The 20,221-nt window shown below is 46.6% G+C and overlaps 1 protein-coding gene across 2 annotated transcripts; it reads left to right on the top strand.

Annotated features, from left to right (window-relative positions):
* Positions 1-212: 212 nt before the first annotated feature.
* Positions 213-18,454, top strand: LOC309524123 (START domain-containing protein 10-like). 2 transcript variants are annotated; one of them, XM_082208525.1, is made up of 7 exons: positions 213-408; positions 529-689; positions 9,564-9,711; positions 12,332-12,435; positions 13,302-13,419; positions 15,080-15,132; positions 17,672-18,454. In XM_082208525.1, the coding sequence occupies exons 2-7, from the start codon at positions 534-536 to the stop codon at positions 17,888-17,890; spliced, it is 798 nt and encodes a 265-aa protein (XP_082064651.1). In that variant the 5' UTR covers positions 213-408; positions 529-533; the 3' UTR covers positions 17,891-18,454. The 2 variants fall into 2 exon arrangements, 1 of the variants encoding a protein (XP_082064651.1); XR_014215806.1 differs by lacking the exons at positions 213-408; positions 529-689; positions 9,564-9,711; positions 12,332-12,435; positions 13,302-13,419 and adding an exon at positions 14,653-14,750 and having other exon boundaries at positions 17,672-17,759.
* Positions 18,455-20,221: the final 1,767 nt, after the last annotated feature.

Genomic DNA, 20,221 nt, shown 5'->3' with positions numbered 1-20,221 from the left:
GCTGCTGCCCTTTCCCCTTATTCATATTTTCTCCTCTTCCTCTCTTGACAAGTCAGCTTTTCTGACGCTCCAAGGCCTCGGCTGCAAAAGTGCAATAAAACGGTGCCGATTAAAAGTTAAATAAATAAAACAAGTAGTCTAAACAAGCTGACCTAACTTCGCCAATCGCTAGCTGGACACGGAGCGCTCCGAGCAAGCCGGCCACCTTCGTCCAATAGCAGCGTTGGGAAAGGGGACCGGTTGCCGGCCCCGGCCAATCAGCGCCCGCGAAAAGCAATTTAGAGCCGCTCACATACCCGCGACTCCTCGGGTTCTTCTCTTTCTTGCCCTGACTTTGCTTGCGACGACTTCTGGACGGGACGCACTCGCCGGAGGCGCAGTAGTAACGCTTGACCACTGTGAACGCAGGTGAGTGGAGGGGGAGAGGGGAGCGGGGAGCCGGGAGGGACCTTGGCTTAGCTGGGGATGGGGGGACCCCTACCTGCCGCGCCACTGCCGCCACCTGTTCTTTTTTCCCGTTCTGTTTAGGCAGGATGGAGCCCGTGACCCTCCCGGACGATGCAGCCTTTCGGGATTTCGTGGCGGAGTGCGAGTCGCAAGACGGGTGGCTGAGCTGGTACGACCGCTCTGGGGTCTCCGTCTGGGAGCAGGTGGTTCCCCATGCGGACTTGGCGGTGTACCGCCTCAAGGTAGGATGGACACGGAGTTGGGTATGGAAGGAACGATTCGGGACAGGGAGCGGACGGAGGCAGTGGCGTAGCGTGGGTTGTCAGCACCCGGGGCAAGGCAAGTAATTTGCGCCCCCTAACCCGTGGATTTGCGCCCCCAACCCTAACCCCCAGATGTTGCGCCCGGTGCAGCCGGGCCCCCCCCTGCACCCCCCACGCTACGCCACTGGACGGAGGCTCCTGGTCCCGGAAGTGGAGTTCTTTTCTCTCTCTCCCCTGCCCCTCTTCTATCTCTCTGCGCCACATATGAATGTTAAAATACGTGACTGCGGACCGTCGGGAAAGAGGTGCGCATTGGCCGGCAGGTGCTGGCCCGGTGCAGAGAGAGAAGGGGAAAAGGTTTTTTAATACGGGGTTCTTGCACCTTTTAAGAATTGGGAAGAAGGAGTTTCGGAGGTGCGATCTCTGCGCCACATGTGAATGTTAAAATACGTGGCTGCGGACCGTCGGGAAAGAGGTGCGCATTGGCCGGCGGGTGCCGACCGGTGCAGAGAGAGAGAGAGAGAGAGAGAGAGAAGTTTTTTAATACGGGGTTCTTGCACCTTTTAAGAATTGGGAAGAAGGAGTTTCGGAGGTGCAATCTTGATTTATATATGAAATGCCCAAAGCCTTAGAAGTGTGATTGACCTGCAGCAGGGAGGAAATAGTTAAATTTCTCCCTGCGGAGCTCCTCCGCACCACCACCAAAAAAAAAGAAAAAGAATTTGCATGGTATCTACTTGAGCCCTTTTGCACAAACTACTTCCCACAATTTATTTAAAGCACACTCCACCCGTCTCAAAACGAAAACTCTAGAATCCCAGCAATTGTAATTTACCCTTCACAAAGCCGCAGCTCCCAGCACCCTTAACAAACTACAGTTCCTGGAATTACTTTGAAGGTGGGGGAAGTGTGGTTTGAATGTATGGTGTTTACACAGCCTCACTTGAGGCTCCAGGTTCGTTGGTAAATATATTTTATTTCTGCTGTAAGTCTGTTATAATTTGGGTGTAGACCAGCAACCAAAATTCTAGTAGGGAAGAGCCACAGCTCAATGGTAGAGAATTTGCTTTGCATGCAGAAGGTTTTAGGCAGTGTCCCCCCCCCAATAAAATGTTTAGGGGTACTCTTATTTTCCTTCTCGTATTGAAATAATGCCCCTCAATGAGGCCAAAGTTAAGTTCACAAAATGTTTGGGGGTATTCACGTCCCTGCATACCCCCAGAAAAAAAGCACTGGTTTTAGGTTCAATCCTCAGCATCTCTAGAAACTGGCAACTCACTGCTCATCAGTGTGGACAACATTGAGTTAAGTGGACAAATTGTCTGGGTTTGGAGCAAGTAGAGCAGGAGGTGGGGAAGAGCTTGATCCAGTCAAGATTAAGTACTCTTAGGTTTTTACTGGTTGCAACAAGAGAAACTTCCTTTCTTTGGCCTTTGGTGATTTCTCCCTGCAGCAATGGTGTGGACACATTTCACAGAACCACAGACTTATTGAGTTGGAAGGGACCATGAGGGTCATCTAGCCTAACCCCCTGATATTTATTAAGCTTTCCTTATTTTATTTTTTATTGGCAGTAGTTCTATATGTGTGCACTTTCCTTGTAGCTTTTTCTGCGTCGTCTTTCGTTTAAATGCATGCTGGGAGGGGGAGGGGGAACAGGCTATAAATCATTACTTTAAAAACTAATAAAAACACGTCCTTAATTCAGCAGGGCTGAAAAGTGACTGAGTCTTGATTAAAGTCATATAATGCTTAAATGTACATAAGCTTTTGCAGCGCTGTTTGTTGAATGCCACAGGCTTTTCCCAATGTTCCTGGGAGTTATTTGGGTTCAGGAGTTGGCTCTGAGGATGTGTCGCCATTTGAGAGCTGGTCAAGAGTGGGGTATCTTTTTCGACCCAGGAAACATTTGAGGTCCACATGCCAGTTCCAGGTGGAGGCAGAGGCAAAAGTGGGTAGAGCAATGGTGCTGTAGAATAGTTTCTAGACACACGCTCACATTGCTTTCTCTGTTCTCCATTCACACAACCAAGAGGCACCATCATCTCAATTCCAAGGCACACACCATTCATGCAGGAAACACCCAGGATGTGAAATGTGGCCAGTGAGGGGGGCAGCCCTGGGAAGAAGAGTGTGCGGCCAGGGCCTGAGGTCACCTAGCTTGCAGTGTGCATACAGTGGTACCTCGGCTTACATATGCTTCAGCTTACATACGCTTCAGGTTCCAGACTCCGCTTACCCAGAAATAGTGCTTCAGGTTAAGAACTTTGCTTCAGGATGAGAACAGAAATCATGCTCCGGCAGCACAGCAGCAGCAGGAAGCCCCATTAGCTAAAGTGGTGCTTCAGGTTAAGAACAGTTTCAGGTTAATAACAGACCTCCAGAACAAATTAAGTACTTAACCCGAGGTACCACTGTACATGGTAACAACAAGGATGGAAAACTTGTGACCTTCCAGATGTTCTGGACTCCATCATCCTGGATCATTGGTTAGCTGGGGTGATGAAAGCTGGAGCCCAGCGACATCTGGAAGGCCAGGGGTATGCGGTCTTGGGTTAGTGTTGGACTGGTTCAAGTCTCCACCTGGCCATGAAGCTCACCTGTTGCATCACAGGAATTTTGTTGTGTTAAAGTGGGGGCAGGGAGGAGAACCACATACGTATTATTATTTTTAAAACTGGGTACTCTCTTGTTAAAGATTAAAAAAAGAACACTCTGGACAATGTACAACATATTTAAGAGCCCAGGTAACAAACCCCATAAAAATACACAATGCGACCCCCAACACCAGCAGGAAAGAACTTCAGCAGCACACTTAGCAGCAGCCAACATCATTGACATCTGAAAAAGGCTCAACAAAACAGTACCTTTTTTGCAGGCATTGAGGAGCGATAAAAACAGGGAAACAGAGCTCCCTTGGTAAGAAATAAATCATGTACCCTTCCTGTATGCATCTTTGTTCACAGGCAGAGAGAGTGTACCCAAAAGGTGTTAATCAAAGAGTGAAATGAAGGCTGGTATCTGGGATTGATGGAGATGAGGGGCCTGGAATGCTGTTTAATATGGAATAAAACTTGGTAGGGGCTAAGCTTGATTGGAACTATTTTTCAGTTAGGATGTATAATCCAACTGCTGCCTGCGTAGCTGATAACTGAATTGCAGGACGCGATGAACTTTAGCATAGCTTGCGAAAGCTGCCTTCTCTTACAGATGTAATAACGGGCAGAGACTAAACAATAATAATGCCAATGTTTCATGACGTCTTGCCCAAGTGTCAAAGATACATCAGCCCAGTAGCTGATGCGCCGATGCGCCACTGTTTGTTCTTCTAGGAGAATAGCAATTTTCACAAGTGCTGCTTAATTCAGCTTTTGTAGGAAACCAAACTGATTCGGGTCCACCTGGAGTGATCTGGGGTTGTCACAAGAGGTTTGGTAGCAGGGAGGAGGGGGAGAAGGGCACACACAAGTAGCCTGCATCATAGCTGCCAATGTTTCCCTTTTTCAAAGGGAAATTCCCTTATTCCGAATAGGATTCCTCGCAAGAAAAGGGAAAAGTTGGCAGCTATGGCCTGCATGCCTTGCCTTCCCTCCCTGGCCATATGCTTACACGTGGTTTAAAACCCTGACTAAGCATACAGTGTGTGGGGGAGGTGTGGTACTTCTTCCCCATCTCCACTTGACTTTGCATGGCCCCCAGATCAGTTCCAGGCTGGATTGGGCCCTTACTCAGATCCCAGAGAGGCCATGTACAGCCCATCTCTTGGATCTGCAGTAATTCAATTGTAAACTTTGAAATGTTCGTATGAAGAGCAAAACAAAGTGTGGCTTGGAGACCCAAGTCCATAGAGGAGAAAGTAAGACTTGGGTATGCTTAGCCTGGAGAAGTGATGTAATAGCATCAAATATTTGAAGGGCTGTTATATAGAAGATTAAGCTGGTTTGCTTTCTGCTGCCCTGGAGGGTAGGACCCAAGCCAGTGATTCATGCATGGCCTGCTTATGTGCTTCCCATAGGAATCCATTGGATCACTGTGAGAGCAGGATGCTGACCTATTGGCCTGAACCTGCAGGCTGTTTTCATGTTTTTTGGGGGGAGATTGTCCCAAGGGTGTGTACTGAAGATCACTTAATGTCTTGTATCTAGGACACTGGAGGATCAGCCCTGGACTCATGAAGCAGCAGTAAAATGAGTTTAGCTGAGTGCAGAGGTGCCATCTTACGAGGGTGACTCTGCACTCAGAGGAGGAGAAGGAGCCTTTGCACTTTTTGGACAGTGGCCCTCACCAGCCCACCCCCCCCAAAACATAGTGAGGCCCCAAAACGGCTTGCCCCCCTGGAGCTGGCGCCCCTGGCTGAGTGTGTGCTCCCTTGCAACAATTGGCCTGCTGGAATTGTGATATGGAACTTTTGGTTGTTGCATTTTAACCCTGCTGCCCTTTTAAAGCAGAGGTGGGGAGTCTGTAACCCTCCAGGTGTTGTTGGACTCCCATCCAGCGTGGCCTGGGTTGGTGGAAGTTCTGGTCCAACAATATCTGGAGGGCCACAGTTTCCCATCCCTGCTTTTTAAAGGATGTCTGCTCCCCCTTCTTCTTCCAGCCTCACAAACAGCTCTGTGAAGTAGTTAGGCTGAGAGGTGTAGACAACTGGCTCCTTTCACAGTTAGAGAACACTTCAATAGAAGTCCTCCTCTCGATTTTTAGAAGACCAGTAGAGAGAGTGTATTATAGAATATCTGGTGAACTTCATCCCACTCACAGCAAATGCCCTGAGCTTTTTTGAGTACTAGTGTCAGGTTCCAGTCCTGTTGAGCTTCTGCATTTTTCAAATGTATTTATTTATTGTGTTTATATATTTATTGTGTTTATCTTCTGAAGATCTCAAGGTGGTGTATATGGTTCTTCTGCTCCTCATTTCACCCTCACAACAACCCTGTGATGTGGGTTAGGCTGAGAGACAATGGTTGGGCCATGATCACCCAGTGAGCTTCATGGCTGAGTGGGGATTTGAACCCTGGTCTCTCATGTCCTAGTCTGACACTCTAATCACTACACCATACTGCCTCACAGCTGAAAGTGCATTCCTTTAGGGCCTGTTGTGTTCAGGCAGGCAGCTACAGTGATCATAGGACAATTTTCATGCCTGTGGTGAACATTGTGTGGTGTGCACTGGGGAAGGTAGGCTAAGTAGAATGGACAAGTGTAACTCAGAAATGGCAGGATGACCATGGAGCCCAAAAGAAAAAAAGGGGGGAGGAAGGCTGCCCACTTCCATGATGTCATTGTTTGTCTCTTTCTCATTTTTATTGGGTGACAACAACAGGAAACCTCCCTTGCATGGGATGTCAGACCAAAGAGCTTTTCAAATAATTGGTGGAGAATGTAGCAATCACTCCCCACGTTCCGTTTGGTTGTTAGTTTGCTAGCCAATGAAGAAGTTGGAGAATGACTCAGTGATTTACAAAGCACCCATGCTAGACTAGTGCTAGGCTCTGGTTTAATGCATTTGAAGGATGGGAAATAGGAAAGAGTTGGCTTCTCACACTTTTTCCAAGAGCCAGCTAGAAGGGGGCGGGGTAGGGAAACGGGGTTAAATGTGGCCCTCAATACCTCTGTATATGGCCCCCAGACCTTTTCCAGGCCATACCCTCTACATCTGTCTTTTGTTTCCTGACTGGAACCTGTCATTGATCGGCAATAATGCCTCTTGCTTGCACATTAAATGGGTGTAAAAACTTCTGACTTTCACTGTGCAAAGGAAAGCTGCCCCCATTTGCTTCTTCCAGCCCCTAGAAGGCTGCTGGAAATTAGTATGGACCATAGTGTGTAAAGACGCGGGTGGCGCTGTGGGTTAAAGCCTCAGCGCCTAGGGCTTGCCGATCGAAAGGTCGGCAGTTCGAATCCCCGCGGCGGGGTGCGCTCCCGCTGCTCGGTCCCAGCGCCTGCCAACCTAGCAGTTCGAAAGCACCCCCGGGTGCAAGTAGATAAATAGGGACCGCTTACCAGCGGGAAGGTAAACGGCGTTCCGTGTGCTGCGCTGGCTCGCCAGATGCAGCTTTGTCACGCTGGCCACGTGACCCGGAAGTGTCTCCGGACAGCGCTGGCCCCCGGCCAATAGAGTGAGATGGGCGTACAAACCCCAGAGTCTGTCAAGACTGGCCCGTTCGGGCAGGGGTACCTTTACCTTTTATAGTGTGTAAAAGATATCTGCTTCCCAATCCCTTGCCTGCGTGAGTTAAAATGTCAGATGAAGACCAGGCAGATCTGGTTAAAATCTCTCCACACACCCCTAAAATACCCTTTTGGTGACCACAGGTTTGTTCTTCTCTGTCTGCTTGAGCTTGGTGGCTCTTTCAACAATTTATGGAGCCTACCTCACAGGGTTGCTGTGTGGATTTTTTAAAAAAAGTTAGTCATGTATACATGCACCCACTGGACCAGACGTGGGCAGAAGATAAATGGGTCCAGTGGGTGCATATATACATGACTTTTTAAAAAAAAAATCCACACAACAACGCTGTGAGGTAGGCTCCACAAATTGCTCTTGGGCATTGCATTGAGGTATCTGGTTAGCCACTGTGGGACCAAGATGGTGTGCTCCTTGTACCTTTGGCCTGATCCAGGGGATTCTTCTTAATACATATACATGAACTTATGCAAATATTATGCAAATTGATGTCCACTTTAGCAAATGCACTTCCTCTCTGGGGGTGATGCCTGATTGGCCATTGACCTTCTAGTGGTGAGGGAAGAACATCCAAAATAATCAACAGTTTGCTGCCTTTTCATGACAAAGCCAGATTAGTGGCCAGAAGCAACCACCTACTCTCCCTAGTGCAGTGGTGGTGAACCTATGGCACTTCTGCCAGAATGGGCACTCAGAGCCCTCTCTGTTGGCACATGCGCCTTCGGCCCATCAGTGCTGTTGCTGTGTGTTGGCAAAGTGTGCAGCCGCTGCCCCCCCCAGTGTGTGCGTGAAATGATCCTCAAGTGCGCGGTGACCGCATCAGCATCGGGGGGAGTTGCGCAGGCGCCAAAATGCTGGTATGCGGCCGTGCGGCCCCACCCCCTATGCTGGGTTTGATTTGGTTGATGCCACAAGCAGTAGAAAGTCAGCGGCGGAAGTGCCTTGTATAGTGTGGGCAGTCCAATACCGGAAAAATACAGTATATTTATTTGTATGCGTGCAAGCAGGCAATCATTATTATGATTGGCCCTTTGCAATAAATAAGTAGGTTTTGGGTTGCAGTTTGGGCACTTGGTCTCTAAAAGGTTCGCCACCACTGCCCTAGTGATAGAGCCGGTCTGGTAACAACTCTTCACCAAACTAGGCACTTTAATTTAATTTAATTTTAGCATGAAGAGTGGGGGGGGGGGTGGATGGCTAGGTGATTCCTGCCCTCTCCCCGTCCCCCACCTCTGGTAGTATTTGCTCATTGCATGATTATCTGATGTGTTAATGAGCATGTAATGTCCTATTAGTGCAAAGGACCATAGCTCAGTTGTAAAGAGTGTGCTTTACACAGAGAAACTCCTTGGATCTTTTTGCAGTTAAAATAGTTGTCTATTTTAATATTCAGTATTTTTATTTTAAATAGTTGCCTACCTCATACATTTGTATAGTAGTGAGTTCGTTCAGGTGTAGCAGAAGACAAAAGTGGTGTGTGTGTGTGTGTGTGTGCGCGCGCGCACGCGCGCATCAGCATGTCTTATTGGGAGCCAGATGAGTAAAGCTTCTTACCAGCCACACTAGCTCCTGACAATTCATTCCAGTGGGTTTGTGAATGTGCAACATCACGTACACATATCCTAGTTCTTTGCCATGATGCTCATCCCATATAATCTCTTGCACACTGTGAAATTTGTATTTGCTTGATTGCAATTTAGTGGCAGATCTGTAATTGTGATGATAGAGATCAACTGATTGACAAAGGTTTTTTGCCACCTCCCTGGAACTAGATGCAGGAGGCCTGCTGAGCCTCTTTTGGCAGGCAAAAAAGACATTCGATGAGTGCCCTGTCTAAACCTACTGTAGCTCTTGTGCCCCACCAAATGCACCTTGTGAAAGGGGGTGGAAGATGACTTAGGATAGGCTTCGGGTATTAAGCACTGGATCTGATCTGCTTCATGTGGTTGAATGTCTGGAGGTTCTGATGTTGGCCTGCCTACTTAGATCAGGGGTGAAGGAACTATTTTCAGCCCAGCTTCTTCAAGTGAAAGGTGGGTGTGCTACTGGTCCATCCCAGCCAGTTCAGACTACCTAGTTATGAGAACGACAGAGAAGCTGCTGTTCACAGCTGCTGCATCTGCTGTACTTCACAGACATCCCAAAGAGTGTGGACCACCTGAGTGAAGCCTACAAACCACAATTTGGGTAACTGTGCTTTAGAACATTTTGCACCCAGGGTTCACCAGCTTTCACAGCTTCCCTAAATTGCTGGACAAACTATTCAAAGCAGTAAAGTGGACTTCATTGACTAGGTGAGGTTGAGAAGCTTCTACCTCCTGAAACCAAGGTTCGTTCCTTGGTCCAGTGGTCATGTAAACACTACAACAGGTTTTATTTATATAGGCATGATTTCCCTTCTTTCTTCCTTGACAGGGTTCAAGGTGGTGTATGCAAAGTTCCCCGGTTGATATTCCATTCAAACACTGACCAAGTTGGTCTATCAAGCTCAGTATGGTCTACACTGAATGGCAGCATCTCTCCAGGGCTTCAGATGGAGAGGCCAGGGATTGAACCTGTGACCTTTCGCACCCAAAGCAGACACTCGGCAAGATTGTTTCATTTTACACCATGGTCTGAGGTTGTTCACTACTCTGGTGTTTTGACAGTGTTCTTCCTTCCACCTGCAGGGCATGATTGACATGGCAGGTGTCTCCGCAGAGACAGCCTATGATGTCCTACATGACACCGAGTACCGCAGCATGTGGGACATAAACCTTGTTGAGACGCATCAGATTGCTCGTGTCACAGACAATGCTGATATTAGCTACTATGAATGTAAGTAAGGATGGGCACCCCAATACCACCACCAAACCACACAAACTAGTGCAGGTGTGGCCCACATTACCATCTGGGCAATCTTCCAGAGGTCATGTGCCCATGAGGGTCAAGGCCAGGGGCTAAATGGAGTGGAAGAGGCTACTTCCTTCACATTTGCACTTTCCTCTTCTCCGTCCAGCCAAGGAAGAGGCTTTGCATTCCAGCCATGCAAACACACTCAAGGGGGTGTTGAAGTGACAAGGGTGAGGAGTGTGTCCCGGGGAGAATCCTGGGGGTCTGATAGAGGGGCCTAAAGGGCCACTGTTGGCATCTGGGCCTGATGTTTCCCACCACTGAGTTGTGGGGGTACCTGGCAAACACAGTGAAGATTTGGTACCAAACTCAGAAAAAAAATGCTGGTGGGTTCCTAAGCTTTAAAGTTCCTGGCTCCAAGGACCACAAACACCCACCCTCCTCCATCACTCGCCATGCTGTCTGAGGCTGGTGGGACAACATCTGGGCAGGCACAAGTCCCCCATCCCTGTTCCTACCTCTTCAGCAACCAAAGTCTTGTGGCACATTTCTGATGGCTTGGACTTATGTGGATCAGGAATTGTGGAATGTCAACCTGAGAAATGTTAGCAGAGGAGTTCAGAGAGAAATGGAAACAGGATGATAACACTGACGCTTAGGTTTATGTAAAATAATGGAACTGACCGTTGCGAAAGTAGTGTTTATAAAAACATCCTGGCATCGAATCAACCCTACTTTGTGAATTATCCCTGTAATTAAGGTGCCACAAGCCTCTCTTTGTCGTTTCCACTGCAACGGATTAACCCTCTAGTTATGAGGTTTGCAAAGGTAATCTTGCAGGTATGTAAGCAATGTGTGATGAAATTTCAAGACACTGGGAGGATTAGTAGTCTGGGGTGTGGGGTGCCTTCCTTCTCTGGGGCAGTACCTCATTCAGCCTCATGGACCAGCCTCCACTGCTTAAAGATCCACCTCAACTATGTTATGTGGTCGTGATCCAGCTACCTTCCACCTGTTGTTGATTTGGTGGTGTTCTCTCTTAAAAAAACCATCTATGGAACACCACGCTACATGATAATAACCACATCCCGTGTGGTCCTTAGCCAGCAGCAAAACTATATCTGCTGAGCCGCTCTAGGTTGTTGTAATGAGAGTGTTATGGAGAGGACTATACAGCTTTGTCCAGGGCTGCGAAACCGTTTTCCACCCAAGGGACTCATTTCCCTCCTGGAGAGCCTGCCCAGGGCTGAATGCTAGTGGTGGCTGAGGCCAGAGGCAAAATAAATGCAAAGGCAAAATTCACAAAGTAAGCTAGTTTCTTCACACACACACTTCCCTTTCTATCCTCATCCCATCCAGGTAAGCAATAACCACTATCTTGGTTCAGGGACAGAAAAGAACTCACAGAAGGATGCAAAGCCAGAGTGCTGATTCAGAATGGGGGACTCCTGAGGTTCTCCATCCATGATTCAGTCTTTTAGCTCGTTAGTACTACCACCCTCATCATTGCCAGGCAGCCTAACTTGATAGGCTGATGAGACAACAATATCTGTGGACTCAAGGTGGTGGAAGAGAGCTGTGTTAGATGGATTGATCAGAAACATTCTGGCAGTGTTAAGGCAGGCCCCTGGCTTGAGAGTTGCTCAGCGTTTGAAATGGGTATTCTGTTTTGTGTAAGAGAGAGAATGCCTTCCCTCGACGATGCCTGATTTTTAGCTGCCTGGCTGCCTTCTTTCTGGAGGTTAAATAGCCTTGGGGAGTAGTAATGGACACTGCTAAAAAAAACAACACAACTTGGTGGAAAGGAAGGTTCAGGCTCATAGAGCGGTATAGTCCACATCATATAGGGGTGTGTGAGATGCATTTGCCTTGCATCTCTCCCTGGGTCACCATTATAAGCTGGACCTGTTAACGCATAGTTGTAGCATAAATAATTCCTGTTAAGGTTTCCAGCCAGCCATGCCTGATTTCAGGATACCCTGTTCCATTTCCCCTCTCCCTCCAACAGACTCTCAACAGTCAGTACAGTATGCTCAGTCCTCAAAAGGCATTTGGCTTGCTTGTCCTTCTCCTCTTCCCTCTTCCTCCTGCCCCCCACTTTTCTATTTCTGCAAATGCTGCCTGCTTCTGATACCTTCCTTTCATGCATAGGAGCTCTTTTTCATCCAGGGGGCTCTGTGCTTGGATGAGGGGAATAGGATCTGTGTGCAAGGCCTCTTTTACTTGAGACAACCTGCTTGGACCTTTGACACATTCCCTGTGTTGCTTTGCCAAAGCAAGTTAAGCTCTCACTTTTGTTTATGTGACACGGGTGTTCCCCCCCACCCCCCGCCATTCTAATTAAAAAGCTAAGGTGCCTGGGACTTGTAATTGCAACGGCAACAAATCACTCGCCTTACTGCTATTCAAAGCTTAATAGAAATTTAAAATGGAAATCTTATGAAATAGATTTATGAATGATATACAATGAATATGGAAAATGGAATATATAGGAATGAGTACAAATTTAGATGAAATCATTAGCAACTGAATGTGATCAGCATGTTGTAGATGCAATGTTGAGCTGCCTTTCTCTCTCTACTCCCTACCATCTCCCTTGGATTAGGGAAGTGCCCAAAGCCCTTGAGGAACAGAGATGTGGTGACTCTGAGATCATGGAAAGTCCTGGATAAGGATTATATTATCATGAACTTCTCTGTTAAACATCCGGTAAGTGAGCAGGGGGGAAACTATGGGATTCAGGTGGGTAATAGATTGGGTGGTGGGTCTCCTCTCAGAGACCCACCATAGCATTTCATTAGGGAAATGGAGCTTCATCCACCTGCTTGATAAGTACGCCATGAGACCCACAACGGCTGAATATACTGTCATATACTAAGGGCTTGTTCACACTTCCACATTTGTCCCTTGCCTAGAAAGTGATTTTTTATCCCACTTGTCCCATGCTTTTTAGGCACAGGTCTGAATGGTTTTCTGTTTGCTCTGCCGCGTTCCCCAGGAAAACCCACTCTTTTGCGGTGAATCGGAGCAGGCATCAATCTTGTGGAAAACCCAGTTGCCATTTGTTCTGATTCAGTGCTAAACCAGGAGTTTTCCCCAGGGGAAAGCAGTGGAAGTGTGGCTGAGCCCTGAGTCAGACCATTAGCTCCATTTAGCTCAATGACTACTAGCAGCAGCTCTTTGGGGTTTCAGACAGGGCTTTCTCCCAGGCTCACCCTGATGAGATTAAACCTGTGGCCTTCTGCTTTATTACAACACTTAGTTCTCTGGACAATGGAGCTGAGACCCTTCACACGACTGACCTGTTGGTGGTAAAGTTGGCAGCCTCTTGGGATTTAGAGTCCAGTCCTTTGAAGCCTACCTTCTGTTATTGATGTGTTGATGTATATTATTTCTACTTCTGTATTTTGGTGTATTACAATGCAGTTTCCATGGGCTTTGGCTGGCACACTAAACTGATTGTTGACTACCCCTTAGTTACCTGAGGGGAACTCAGTCTCAGGAAGGAGGGGAAGGGGAGGCCTCTATACCAGGAATTGGTCCATCAGCTGATTGCCTGGCTTTTTACTGTGCAGAATTACCCTCCACGCAAGGACACAGTGCGGGCTGCCTCGCGTTTGGCTGGATACCTGGTGCAACCAACTGGACACGACAGTTGCAAGCTGACTTACCTGGCACTGCTTGACCCTAAAGGTGAGTCAGCATTCTATAGACTATTTAGACTATTTTATAAGAGTCTAAAAAGCCTAGGACACAAATGTTCAAGGCCCTCTAGCAACTATGGTGACTCCTTTGTCAGAAGTAATGTATTTCATGTTGACTCTGGAAGGGAATACTCAATTCTGACCAAACTAAGCCACCTAGTTCTGGAGGCTTAGTTCCGGAAAGCTCAGGAACCAAGAAGACCAAAACTTCAATAAAGAATGGGAAAATTTTATAATCTATCTTGGAGACCACTGTAAGCAGATGGAAACATTAGCAGGAAAAGGTTTAATAAAAGGACCCATGTAGGGGAGGTGGGAAGTCTAGAGATTCAGAAGAATCTGTAAATGTGAATGTGAATGATAGCATTGTTATAATGTAACATACTTGTAAAATCAAATAAAAACTATTTCAAAAAATAAAATAAAAAATAGAGCAAAATATACATTTTGAATCTTCTAATACCTTTGCCATAGTAAGTTGTGCTGCAGTCATCAGGTGAGTAATAAGATCCTTGTGGGAAAGTTGTTGATTAATTTGAGTACTATTTTACCTTTTACCTTTACTAGGATAGAAATGCTGTTTTAGGATCAAAGGAAGTACTGTATCTTGCTTTGTGATGAAACCTGCTTCATAAAAAGCATGTATGCTTCACAAGGCATATAACTCTTTAAAGCTGAATTTGAATAAAAAGAAGAAGAGAAGGAATATTCTCTAGTCACAGTGAGCAACCAGATTTCTCAGTTGTGGCCAAAGTGTTAAGTGAGAAAAAGCAAGTAGATTAAAAAAGAATAAAGGCTCTGTGTAGGAGATACAGTTAACTCGCATCTTCCAGGTTTGTGATTCTATGATTCTATCCTACACTTATTTTACTTACCTGAATTCAGCTTTGTGTGGGTGCGCGAATAAATAAACAAATGGAGAGCGGAGGAAACCCACTCTGCATTTATTCCCCCCACAATGCAATGCTGTAATTGCAGCCTTACTCGGTTTTCAGAAGGTGGCGCAGGGGCTCTGGCATCCCAGAGCCCTTGTGACACCTTTCCAAAGCTGAATAAGGGAGATGGCTGGATTTGGGAAGGAGGCGTGAGGGTCCTGGCATGGTCCTAAAGCCATCCTTCCTCCTTCCCAAAGCTCTGCAAATGCTTACTAGGCTTTCAGAAGCAGGAGGGAGGACTCTAGGACCCACCCTGCCAGAGCCTTAGCTGCTGCTTCCCAGAGATAGGTAAACAGCCCTCCAAATTGGCGCTTCTGGGGTTACTGGCTTTAGTATTTTTTTGCATATACACATGGACCCCCAGAACCGAACCCTCACATAAAATGTGAGTTACCTGTTAACCATTTAAAAATGAATTGCAAACACTAGACAGGCAAGATGATTTTTCATCTACTGCAAATCAGCTTCCAACATCTGCATTAAGGGAGATTTGTTTGCCGCAGTCCATTGTCAGTAGCAATCATGCACCCGCTCATCTATCAAATAATCCTGGGAACCATTGTTAAGGGAACTGTAACCTCTCTGAGGAGAAAACTACAGTTCCCATGATTCTTTTTTTTTTTGTCGGGGGGCATGTGCTTTAAATGTATGCTGTGTATGTGACCAAGATTAATTCCCCCCATTCTTCCTGCCTCTCCCCCCTTTCCAAACTAGGATTTCTGCCCAAGTGGATTGTGAACAAAGCTGTTCAATTCCTGGGACCACAGGTGAGTGAGGCAGATTCATAGCTGAAGAGTTGGAAGGGACCACAAGGGTCATCTAGTCCAACCCCTTGCAATGCAGGAATCTTTGGCCCAACCATGGGGCTCGAACCCACCACCCTGAAATTAAGAGTCTCATGCTCTCCCACCTGAACTATCTTGGGCCTCTAGTGATCTGGTTCCTCTTGTGAGGAGCATCAGTTGAGCTAGTGTAATACTAAGTGAGATGGATTTGCAGAAAGCCCTTTTTCTCTGCCGAGAGGGGGATTCCCCCTGCGTTGTTGGTTATGGAGCACAGTGGGCTAAGAGGCTGTGTAGTGGTTAAGAGCAGTGGACTCATAATCTGGTGAACCAGGTTCGCGTCCCTGCTCCTCCACATGCAGCTGCTGGGTGACCTTGGGCTAGTCACACTTCTCTGAAGTCTCTCAGCCCCACTCACCTCACAGAGTGTTTGTTGTGGGGGAGGAAGGGAAAGGAGAATGTTAGCCGCTTTGAGACTCCTTAAAGGGAGTGAAAGGCAGGATATCAAATCCAAACTCCTCCTCCTCCTCCCCTTCTTCTTCTTCTTCTTCTTCTTCTTCTTCTTCTTCTTCTTGAGCTGTGAATCAGAAAGTCCTCAGTCTGAATGTTTCCTCTACCCTGATGAACCCACTAGGTGGTCTTAAGCAAGCCCCTGTTTTTCTGCCATAGCCCTTCAACTGCCATATAGGAATAGTGATTTGGCCCCACTTTTGTAGTAGAAGTGGAGGACCTTTTTTCAGCCTGGGGAACAGGCCCCATGGTGGGCAGGTTCAGAGGCCAAAGGGGGTGGAGCAGTGAATGCAGATTTTAGCTTTGTATAGCAGGCTAGTTTACATAAACTCCCGCTGCATTCTCCATCCAGGCAAGCAAGAGGCGTTACCAAAGTTCAAAAACACAGGCAGAGGGCCTTCTCGGTAGTGGTGCCCACCCTGTGGAACGCCCTCCCATCAGATGTCAAGGAGATGAGCAAATAGACAACGTTTAGAAGACATCTGAAGGCAGCCCTGTATAGGGAAGCTTTTTAATGTGTAATGTTTTATGAAGTTCTATGTCGGAAGCCGCCTAGAGTGGCAACTCATTCAGATGGGCGAGGTACAGATAATAAATTAGTAGTAGTAGCCACGCAAAAACATCCAAGGAGGGTAAAGATCAGGGCTGGTGAAGGGTCTGAGGAGAGTCCCAAGGGCTTGGAGGGGAGGGACTGTGCCTGCCCCCCCCCCAGGCCTGGGGTTTACCACCCCTACTTTATAAGGTTATGTTAGGCAGGCTTAGACAACATGGTGGCCTACAGATGTTCTGGACTACAGCTCCCATTATCCCTGACCATTGGCCATGTTGGGTGGAGATGATAGGGCTTGGAGCCCAACAACTTCTGCAAGCCACTATGTTAGCTGCTCCTGTTGTAAGGATGCCAACCAGATAGGAGCTGTGTAGAACACTGCTGGAAAAACCCTCTTGCATTTGCTTCTGAGGCATTTCCCATACCCTTCAAATTCTTGCTCTTGCAGACTCAAAAGGCTACAGTCTTTCTTTCTTTTCCTTTTTTGGCAGAAGGAGGGAGGATGGGAACAGATGGAAATTGAGTTACTCAAGATACTAGATTTTTTATTTATTGCCCATCACCAGTTTACACACACCTTCGGGTATAGGGCAGCATAGAAATTAAATAAATAAAGATTGTTTAGTTTTGTACTTTGTAGGTGACACAGTTTGGGTGCTGCCAAAGGTTGCTGTAAGAAGGGTGTAGCATACCTGGACAGCAGCTGGGCCCATTTCCCTGGCTATAGGGTAGCCTGCCTCTCCAGTGTTGCCCAGGTACCTGAATGGAGGCAAAACTACCCCAGAAGCCCAGGGGTTGCACACATTGCAAACTCGAATGGCATTCAGACCATCAATTTGTAGAAGAGCACATGATTTGCATGTCAAAGTTCAGAGGTTCAGTTCCAGGTGTCTCCAGGTAGAAAGATGCCTGCCCAAAGCGCTGGAGAGCCACTTCCAGTCATCGTCTACAATACTGCGCTTAGATGGACCAGCAATGTGATTATGTAGAAGATGGCTTTCTACATCCTTATTTAAATATTCCATTGGTTCAGAACCAGGAAGGACTGGAACCTTGCTTTATTTTTAGGGGAAGGGTTTCCCAAACTTGGGTCTCCAGCTGTTTTTGGACTACAGTTCCCATCATCCCTAGCTAGCATGACCAGTGGTCAGGGAGGATCGTAATTTTAGTCCCAACAGCAGCTAGAGACCCAAGTTTGGGGGAGTATTGCTCTAATTCCTGTGTTGTGTTGTGGATGGATGCCTCTTTAAGTCCTGAGTAGGGATTTGAGGTAGGTGATCTCACACGGTACTTTTTAGTTGTCCAACTTGGTTCATGAACCTTCCTGTCCAGAGCACTTTGGGTGGGTGGTACAGTTCCAGGTTCTTGCTGTTGCGCTCATCACACAGAGAAGTCCAATGTGGGTGTGTTTTGACCTTCTCTCTTCTCTCCACCCCCACCCCCCACCCCGGCTTGTGGGACCAGGTGATGAGGAAGCTGCATAAAGCTTGCATGGAATACCCCGCCTGGAAGCAGGAGCACAACATGGATGTGAAGCCTTGGCTGCACCCCGAGCAGAGCCAGCTCCCCACCATGTTGGTGTCTGAGTTGGCTATTCAGCATGCCGCCTCCCTGGAGCACTTCGATGAGAGCAGCGTTAAAGAAGTCAAGGATCAGCAGGGAGAAGCCAGCGGGTCCGACTGACTACATCACTTTGTGCTCTTTCGCAGTTTGAGGACATTCTCTAGTCCGCCACTGTGCCTTTCTGAGAAATGATAAATTATTCCAGTTTATTTCATTTAGTGGCCAGCTTTTGGGGGTTATTCTCTCTCAAGCACCTGTTGCAAACTTGTGGTCGGAGGGGTAACTCTCTGTCAAGACCACCTCCCCGTGTTCTTAGCTGTTCTGCCCAAGGAGGGGAGAAGCCTTTTAACAGTGGAGCTGCAGAATTTAATCAGTGGTTTGTTTTTAGAAGACCTTTTGAACCAGGGAAATGCTGCATATTGTGCTTATTTTAGATCAAGAGAATAATGTAATAATTGATGACTGGCTGTGCCAATTCTTGGATGAGCTTCAGGAAAATGATAGATAATTTTGAGATTCTATATTTAATGGTTTTATGGGGAGCTGTTGTTTTATTTCATCAGATTTATTTGTTGCCTATGAAACTTCTCTAGGTGACTTACATAAATTTGTCTTACTGCGTGAAATGCAATGAAAGAACAACTTCTTCCCCCCTAATAAACAACTGCAAATAATAAAATGCAATTTGGTGGTACATGTGTATTATTTCAAAATGTGGGAAGCCAGCTGCAGTCTTTTGTGGGGTGTGTGTGTGTGTGTGTGTGTGTGTGTGCCCTGGACACCTGTCCCAAAGTCCTGTCCTGATAGAACCGCTGGTGTTTCAGGGTGGGGGAGAGAACAGATTGAACTATGCCCCCACACGCAGATGCCTGCTTAACATTGTTTTTGCGCTCAGTGAGATGCACATTCAAAAGGGCAATTAGTCAATAATGCATGTGCCAACATACTTGCTTCCATGCACACTGATTTGAATATGTGCTTTTCAGAGGAAAGAGTGAGAAGCAACCTGATTGAGGGGTAATTTAGGAAAGCAAGGTTAGCCAAGCCACTTAACAGACTTTATTTAGCCAAAAGTGACTGAATTTGTTAAATGGTTTTTTGTGTATTTCACTTTGCAAGACGGCCTAAGAGTCCTGGCTCCTGATTTAACATATAGTGTGTGTGCCCTCCCTCCCCCTTCAACACAGAGAGATTCATGGAGCAGCTTGCAAGATTTACGAGATGGTAATCACAGGCCAAAATGCTATTTTTGTACACCGCCTAGCGATGATTTGGAGGCTAGGCAGCATACAAAAACAGAGTTCATATTTTAATAGTAAGAACAACAAGATTTCAAAACAATGTAATATTTTAAACAGCCAGATGAAATCACTGAAGGGAAGCGCCTTCAATAAAACACAATAGCACAGCCAGATGAAAAGCAGAGTTCCAGAAGAAGAAGAGGAGGAGGAGGAGGAGGAGGAGGAGGAGGAGGAGGAAGAAGAAGAAGAAGAAGAAGAAGAAGAAGAAGAAGAAGAAGAAGAAGAAGAAGAAGAAGAAGAAGAAGAAGAAAGTAAATGGGGCCTGGCAAAAAGATGTGTTCTTCAGCGGCTTTGTAGAAAGTGGACCTGATTGGGGGGGGATTGAGAGGCAGGGTGTCACCACAGAGAAGGCCACCTCCTGAAACAAAATACACACTGGGAGGCTTAGTTTGGTTAGGATAGAACCCACACAAGCGACGCTGACACAAAACAAGTATTGCCACCCGACCTAACCCCCACTCACCACGCCCCCTCCGCCTCTTCCCCCCTTTCTTCCTAATGTAACACTAATGTCTCAACAAGTGAAACTGATCTGTAGAAAATGTAACTTGAAAAAAGAGACATTGCACATACTTTTGTAAACCAAGAAATCTTTAATATTTTTTTAAAAAAAAGAAAGAAAGAATTGGGTACAGTGGTACATTGGTTCTCAAACTTAATCCGTTCCAGAAGTCTGTTGCAAAACCAAAGCATTCCAAAATCAAGGTTCACTTTCCCATAGAAAGTAATGCAAAATGGATTACCGTAATCAGTTCTAGACTTTTAAAAACAACCCCTAAGACAGCAATGTAATATGATTTTTACTATCTAACGAGAATATTGATCCATAAAATGAAAGCAATAAACAATGTACTGCAGTCACACGATCAATCAGTAGCTGAACTGGGCTCCACACAGGCACAAAAACAAAACAAAAAGAGCCCACAAAAATGTAAAATAAATAGCAAAAACAGACCTCAGCGTAACACTAAAAATGGAAATGTGGCCCTCAAAACGGAAGCAAAACACTCAAAACAGAGGATGTTCAGCTTCCGAAAAAAGTTTGCAAACCAGAACACTTACTTCCAGGTTTGCAGTGTTTGGGTTCCAAGTTGTTTGAGTACCAAGGCACTTGAGAAGTAAGGTACCACTGTATACACTTCCTGAGTTA

Source organism: Podarcis vaucheri (genome assembly GCF_965113315.1).
Source record: "Podarcis vaucheri genome assembly, chromosome: Z".
In the NCBI taxonomy this organism is placed as follows: domain Eukaryota; kingdom Metazoa; phylum Chordata; class Lepidosauria; order Squamata; family Lacertidae; genus Podarcis; species Podarcis vaucheri.
The sequence above is the reverse complement of the archived record's forward strand: the minus strand, read 5'-3'. Positions and strand labels throughout refer to the sequence as shown.

What these genes read in the sequence shown, in the direction of transcription:
- LOC309524123 (XM_082208525.1), top strand. Translation starts at nt 534, where the DNA reads ATGGAGCCCGTGACCCTCCCGGACGATGCAGCCTTTCGGGATTTCGTG. An exon ending in GGCACTGCTTGACCCTAAAG is followed by an intron (nt 13,420 to 15,079) that starts GTGAGTCAGCAT and finishes TTTCCAAACTAG; the next exon opens with GATTTCTGCCCAAGTGGATT. An exon ending in TTCAATTCCTGGGACCACAG is followed by an intron (nt 15,133 to 17,671) that starts GTGAGTGAGGCA and finishes TTGTGGGACCAG; the next exon opens with GTGATGAGGAAGCTGCATAA.